The following is a 7497-nucleotide window of genomic DNA, read 5'->3' on the forward strand; positions in this document are numbered from 1 at the left end:
CATATCGGGCAACATAGACCATCATCACACGATGAAAAAGGACAAAATTGTGAAGCTGTATGGGGAAATTCTCGTTCTCTCCACGAGGTGGCACTGCAACTGCAATGAAACATCAGTTGGGTTCGTTCTCGTCTGACTATCCTGAAATCTGATCAATTTTGAGGAGATTTGATCGTCTGAGTCAAGTTGCAGATCTTTGCCAGTCCAAGTGCTATAGAGCATCGACTGGTTGGGCACTCCTGCCCTAAACACTAAAAAAGATTATTTTGGGACCGTACTGTGTAGTAGTACCATTTCACTCCACTAGATGGTAGTCATGCACAACAAAACATTTACTTTATGATTTTACCTTTATGGCATCTGTACCTTAAACGAGAAATAAAATTTGTCGATATGTTCTTTGTAGCCCCACTAGTATAAACACGGCATTTTGATTAATATTGTGAATTTGGAATAGGTAACAACCACTCGTAGCGCAGCTTCAGAAAACAGGTATGTTGTGGCAAACTGTGAGGTCATCTTTACCCGACAGAAAGTGGCAAAATGGCCGCCCCCTAAATTAAAATTATTGGAAGGATTTTTTTTTAGGGTCGACTTCCCCGATAAATAATAATACAATGTGTTATTAATAACAATACCTGTTGCGAGTTTAGGACAATTTAGAGTATTCAATTGACTGCTTTTTTTACAGTATCAAGCATTTGACACAGAACTAGTCTTGCATATATTCCTTTATTGCATTTCAAACAAAATCTAATCGTACGAAAAATCTTTGCCTGCTGAAATATTTTGACTACAATCAGGTCATTTTCAGGTGTAAAAGCATTTCATTTACTTCAACAGCCCCCCTCCCCCCGCCCCCCCCCCAAAAAAAGTATAACTTCTTATTTATCTTGTAGTAATGGTTATGAGTAAGTTTATCTTAAAATAAATAATTCTGTCAAAGTTGTATGTAGTGGTCTACTATGAGTAATATCGTCTACGTTTGATTTTTTATAGGGGGCGCAGTGCTATGTTAACTTTCCATTTACTTGCCAAGTAGCCTGCGATTGTCGTCTTCTAGCAGGAAATCATTTTTCTTAAATTAAGTAAGATACTCCTCATTCTGTTACTTTTTCCGGTTTTTTTCCCCTTTGGTAGGGGTTGCTGTATGTTTTCTGCTCTTCATGCTCGATCGACGCTGCATCACAATTATGTAACGTGAGGAGATGCAGAAGACAAGTTCAGGTGCAAGACTGATTTATCACCGAGTGGACTCCAAGGCTGGAATGGGGCATGTGACCAAAAGTGGGGAGGAAATCCTTCAATTTGAATGTCGGGGATGGAATGAGGAGCATATTTTTGCACGGATCCATCGCCAGAGTGGAGGCATTATATGAGAGCACGTCAGAGGACCACTTGATCCCTGCCGTCACATGGACCCTCTCAGAATCCCACAAGCGCACCGAGAAGGAGCAACATTCTCATTTTGAATGCTTCGTCTTTATCCGTTCTTTGTTATTTTTGTTTTATCCCTGCTCAAGTGAAAAATATCCGGGGAAGGGCGGCTATGGCTTGGCCGTGCATCAGCAGAGTGTGTTGCTTGGCTCGGTTCTGGAACCAATTCGACAAATCCGACCTTTCCGTGCCGCTCACCATCCAGAACTACTCGGACATATCCGAGCAAGAGGTGCGATCCGTCACCAAGCAGGTATCGTGCCCCACCTCTGTCCCCGGACCGCGAATTGCCGGCGACTCCCCAACCGGAGGCTCCTTTAGGGCGCGCAGGGAGCCCAGCTACAAGCCCCGGGAGGACTACCAACCTCCGGTGGTGCCTTTCCCCAGTGTCACGCAGTACAAGCAGGACTTTAAACCCTGGCCCATTCCCAAGAAGGACAACTACCCTTGGATCAGTAATGGGAGCAGCCCAGGGGGAAGGTTGGAGGTGAAAGAGGAGGACAGGGAGGGCGTCTGCAGGTAACTCTCAGTTAAAGCGCTTTCCATGCATTGTGACGTAATATTTTACGTTGGGTCCATTACTTTTTGTAGAGAATTGGAGGAGATTGTATTCTCTTCCCCTGCCCCCCCCCCTCCCCAATGAAATGTGAAATAACTGTCAGTGTAGTACTGTAAACGTGATTTTGATATATTAGTTTCCCCTGAAGTTGACTTTCATGATTTGACATCGGACATCGACATCTTAAACAATTTTATATTTCCAACGTTGCGAAACTGGTTCGGGGAAGGCCCTTTTTCGTTCCACAGTGACTGTGACACAGTGCGCAAAGGAACAAATAGATGAAAATCTGCACCGTAATGACCGCTATACTTTCGTTATTATTTATCTATATGTTAAAGCTTTATACATTGCATCACAAAAAATATATAGATGTGAGGTGCAAATATTACCTTCGTCCACTTGGGGTCACCATCCTCACGTTCTACACTGTAGTATCTGTGACTTTGAATGTATGCGGCTTTCAAAGGCGTAGGCTGTCCTGTTGAATTACGTGGAGGTCAGCGAATGAAAGTGTAAGTCTTAGGCTTCCTGTTGTTCCTGGAAGGGTTACATTTCATCTCAATTAGCGGTTATCAATTGTTCCAAATAGTAGTGTTAGCTGAAAAACTTTCGATAAAAAGCAACAAAACAAAACAGACAGAAACGAAAGTAACAAGACAAAACAGACAGGAAAAGCCGACTAGAACAGATGAACGTTACTGGGGGTTAATCACCTTTTGATGTATTGCTATTCCCTCAGACAAGAGTGCAGGCCATGGGTGAAAAGTGGCAGGAAACAACCCGTGGCATCCCAAAACATCCCACCTGAGACCAGCTATCAGGCTGCCTACAGCGGTGAAGCCCACCGGTCTATAGGGCCGCACCAGGGGAGCATCGCTTCTGCTAGCACCAACATACAGCCCACCTCGGTACCCCGCCCCGTCGTCAGCACGGTGCAAGCCGGCCCATCTTACAACCCTGTCGTCCTGCGCGACATCCAGCATGACAAGACAGAGCTGAGCACATCAACAAAGGGTCAGGTGAGCATACTCGGGTACCTTAAAAAAAAAGTATAGTACAGTCAGCGGGAGGTTCTTTTCAAATTCGAGAATTTATTTTGCCATTATATTGAGTATAGTTTCCTGGGTATTTTGATAAAAGCATACAATATCACTGACCTGTTATTAAGACACCTACCTGGTAAACGTATAAAACTGTGGGAAACATTTCAACATGTCTCCTTTAAGGCAGAGGTTTATTTAATTTTTTTATTTTTTTTTTATACGGCATGCTCATCCTGCTAAAAGTCATCTTGACTTGTCTCCCAAGTGGCACCCCGCTGTTGGGGCACCCCAGGGTAGTGATGCGGCAGGATGTGTCTCAAAGTGACCCAGCTCTTCAAAACAGGCCACATTAGGTAACACATTTGGTTGACCTCAATTGCGCACGCTTTGAGACAAGATTCACTACCATTTAAAAGAAGTAAATGTAATTGTGGATGAAGCCCTAAAAAGAAAAAAAACCTGAAGAAGCAGATGTGTGTGCTCCAATTGAAATTTGAACACTAGACAAAGCTGAACTGATGGATAAGAAGGTGACAGGATTTGCGCGCCAAGCTGGCGACTCATTAGAGCATGGACATTGTTCCAGATTAGATTGGGATAAAACTCCCACCCTCCCCGACAGGCAGGCACATTGTCCCACCGTTTGTGGCAACACAAAACTGTGAAGAATCTTTTTACATGGCATTTGGCTAACAGCATAATTACCCAAGTCGTACAAGTAACACTGCTTACGTCGATGCCGACTCCCTCTAGTGGTAAGAATAGTCTACCGCCGTTACGATTGTAGTACTCGGAGAGTTAAGTATTTTTTTTTTCTAGGTGGTACTCAGGGTGGTATTCGGTGTAAAAAGTTTTGAGAACCTACTTGGGGAAATCATGCTATCATGCTAATGATCTACAGAAAATTTGGCAACTTACACCAGAATACAAGATTGAAAAGTTTGACCCTTTGGTGGTCTGCATAATTCTCTATGTGATGTTCAATCAAATGTTAGTGCTGTGGGGGACGGAATGGAAGTGAGGGGAGTTCAACGGCGGGGCACGCATTCTATTAATCGGAGTGGCCCGGTTAGCGAGGGTAAGCGCCGCATCTATCACGACTTCATCATCGGCAGAACGCTTGCGAGGTCAGCTCTCACTGGCTCACAATCTATGTCGGGAGTTCATCTCCAAAGTGTTTTGATGGTGTTGTTCCGCACCTACTGGGGCACGGTCAGGACTCACGCTGAACAGAGAAGGGCCTCCCCCAAACTGCGTTACGACCAGTCGATGAAGCATAAATTTAAATGATGTCCCAAATGAGTGGCTGCAATTAAATCTGACCTTGTATGACAAAGACATTAGGCGGTGAATCATCAAAACAAATTTTCAAAGTGTGTACCCATCCCATAGCCCTACTTTCAGAATGTCAAATCCACTTCTATGACTTTCTGTGACTCTCCCAGTCTCTCTGTTGTAACCTGTTGATTACACCATAAACTCTTGTTAATCAGAAGCCTGAAGAAAGTCATTTTCTGGAAAATAGAATCAAACTAGAAAAGGGAATTGAGGAAAATGAATCGCGGGAGTCATGAAAATCTAAACTATTGAAGTAAAATAACATCAAATACAGGTGGCCCGGTAGTCCAGTGGTTAGCACATCGGCTTCACAGTGCAGAGGTACCGGGTTCGATTCCAGCTCCGGCCTCCCTGTGTGGAGTTTGCATGTTCTCCCCGGGCCTGCGTGGGTTTTCTCCGGGTGCTCCGGTTTCCTCCCACATTCCAAAAACATGCGTGGCAGGCTGATTGAACACTCTAAATTGTCCCTAGGTGTGAGTGTTCGTCTCTGTGTGCCCTGTGACTGGCTGGCAACCAATTCAGGGTGTACCCCGCCTACTGCCCGAAGACAGCTGGGATAGGCTCCAGCACCCCCCGCGACCCTAGTGAGGATCAAGCGGCTCGGAAGATGAATGAATGAATGAATGAATGAATGAACATCAAATACAAGGTGCGATTAGATTCGTACATCTGCTTCACTGTTAGGAGGTTCCGGGTTTGAATCTCTGGTGCAACATGTTCACCACGGGCTTGCGCGAGGTTTCCTTCCACATTCCAAAAACATGTTCGGTTCATTGAAGACTCTAAATTATCTTTCAGTGTGAATGTGAGCGTAAATGCTTGTTTGTCCATATGTGCCCTGCGATTGACTGGCGACCAATCCAGGATGCACAACCCCTCTTGACCTTAGTCAGCTAGGATAGGCTCCACCTACAACACTAATGAGGATAAGCAGGATAGAAAATGAATGGATGCAGTCAATTCAACTAAACATCAGAACACACCGTGGCACAACTGACCCAAGACTAAATTTTAAAAAATGACACTGATGTCTTCAAAAGGCTGTCCAAAAGTCAGTTTTCAGTCACTGAAAATTGACCATAACACGAAAAACATAATAATTCTTCAACCCTTTCAGGGACAGCTTATCATGTTATCAGGTTAAGTTACCGGGTGATGAACGGGTAAAAAAAATAAAAATAAAACATCACCTTGTGGTCATCGCCTTCCACTTTTAGTGAGCAAAGAGATTTGTGAATGCTCAGGCCGTGTCACACATGAGTAAGACAAAACCAAATTGCAAATGAAATAAATTTTGGATGCAGAGTGACAAACAACTCTGTTTCCCTTGCAAACATGGTGGCTCCGTTTCCAAGCAGAACTCGTTTCCGTATGCCCTGTGAATCATTCTGGGGGGAAGAAAAAAAATCGGAACACTTGTGGGACTATGCAGCATTCCTTTTATATTTTTATCCATCGTCCCGCTTTTTTTCCCATCTATCTGCAGTCCTCATTGTTCCTCTGGCTTGGACTTCTTTCCCTTTCCCACGCTGCCTGCGATCGCACAAAAGCTTCCCATGCCAATTTGGCAAAGGGGAAAGGCAAAACAGGGATTTGGGTTTGTGCTCATTGAATGGATAAAAACCTTTTCATCAAAATTCATCATCCAAACCTGGGTGCATTTTCTTATTTCAATTAAGACATTAATGCAACTATTTTGGTGGAAACTGTTTTGGAGAAAATGAGTAAGATTACCGAGTCACATCATAGTAGTAGAAGTGCTATTCTTCTTGTTTTGTGTCTGAATGACTATTACACTGCCTCCCAGTGGCCAAAGCGAGCACATCAGAAGGAGTTGCACAGCAAATAGGATTGCAGCAAAAAATCGGGATGCACAAAGTGCTCAATTATTATAATTTTTTTTTAGATTATTAATCTGTTTTGATGAAGTACAAAATAATTGACTGTTAGTTTTCCTTGTTAAAAGCAAGAGGCTGGAACAAGAGCATTTCTATTATTTCATAGAGGAAAGATAATTTGAGATACAAATGCATGGAATGAAATAAACTAGTATCTCAAAGCACCACTGTAATAGCACCAGTACAATAGCGGTATGCAGGCATCATCTAGCAGTAAATAAAAGAATCACTGAATTAAATGTTCAATGGCCTGCAGTTTTTTAAAATGTAGTACTGTACAGTACAGTTCCGTACTTTATACTTAAAAATTTTGTAAATAGTTTGAGAACTATTTACAATGCGATAGATGGGGAACGTGACTGTATGAAGAGAGACAAAACAGGCTGCTGCATTCAAAGCACAAATAATGGCAGGATATGTGTGGGAGGGGGTGACTACACACACACACACACACACACTTTTGCTTTTTATCATGTCTTCACTCAACCACCCACCCAAGGGCTTCTGGGACAGCAATCCCACCATGCCGCCCAAAGACTTGCTCTCTGACGTCCACATAAAAAAAATTGTAGCAATGAAGTTTAAAATAACACTGACCCAATTTGACTACGACGGATTTGATAATTGCTACAAGAGAAAAAAAAAAGAATCTGGCCGACTTGTCAGTGGTGGCAGCAAAACAGTCTGATTTTATGTCTCTGTGTTCTCCAGCAGGAACATCTGGTTCGGAACAAGTTGCCGCCAAACCCTTCTGCCGTTTTTCAAAGCGGATCACGAGCCTTTTAACATTGGACAGAAGAATGTTTTTGGAAATCTATGCAAGGGAATGCGTCATGAGTGACCCCTGCAGAGTAAAGATGATGACATCACATGGCGACCCCTCCCCCTTTAGAATCTGCTCCGGTTGCTACGCAAGTGAATATGCATGTGAGTGACTAGCTTTTGTTTTGTTTTTACAGAAAAGAAACTGAAACTGCGTGTGTTTTCTGTATAAAAAGTGTGTGTGCACTTAATGTCGCTTGGGTTTTAGCCGTTGAAAATTATATATTTATTTCCCTTGTTTGGAAACTAATTTCAAACGTATGATTTTGTAAATCTATTGTAAGAATATTGTAAAAAAAGAAAGAATGACGTGAATAAAATAAAAGGGATTACCTTTTTCCGAACGCTTTTCCTCTGATGCATTTTTTTCTCAGTATTTCTCAGTAACCTGAAATGG

At 42.9% G+C, this 7497-nt stretch overlaps 1 protein-coding gene across 2 annotated transcripts; it reads left to right on the forward strand.

Moving 5' to 3' along the window:
• The first annotated feature begins 1031 nt into the window (after positions 1-1031).
• On the forward strand, positions 1032-7444 carry map6d1 (MAP6 domain containing 1). Of its 2 annotated transcripts, none has more exons than XM_052088136.1 (3): positions 1032-1956; positions 2739-3018; positions 6993-7444. In XM_052088136.1, the coding sequence occupies exons 1-3, from the start codon at positions 1550-1552 to the stop codon at positions 7062-7064; spliced, it is 759 nt and encodes a 252-aa protein (XP_051944096.1). In that variant the 5' UTR covers positions 1032-1549; the 3' UTR covers positions 7065-7444. The 2 variants fall into 2 exon arrangements, with proteins under 2 accessions (XP_051944096.1, XP_051944095.1); XM_052088135.1 differs by having other exon boundaries at positions 1036-1956; positions 6990-7444.
• Positions 7445-7497: the final 53 nt, after the last annotated feature.

Source organism: Hippocampus zosterae, chromosome 15 (genome assembly GCF_025434085.1).
Source record: "Hippocampus zosterae strain Florida chromosome 15, ASM2543408v3, whole genome shotgun sequence".
In the NCBI taxonomy this organism is placed as follows: Eukaryota; Metazoa; Chordata; class Actinopteri; order Syngnathiformes; family Syngnathidae; genus Hippocampus; species Hippocampus zosterae.

Excerpts from the sequence above, each read along its gene's own strand:
- map6d1 (XM_052088135.1), top strand. The coding sequence starts at position 1,550 with ATGGCTTGGCCGTGCATCAGCAGAGTGTGTTGCTTGGCTCGGTTCTGG. Across the intron at positions 1,957-2,738 it reads GACAGGGAGGGCGTCTGCAG|ACAAGAGTGCAGGCCATGGG; the intron begins GTAACTCTCAGT and ends CTATTCCCTCAG. Across the intron at positions 3,019-6,989 it reads GCACATCAACAAAGGGTCAG|CAGGAACATCTGGTTCGGAA; the intron begins GTGAGCATACTC and ends TGTGTTCTCCAG.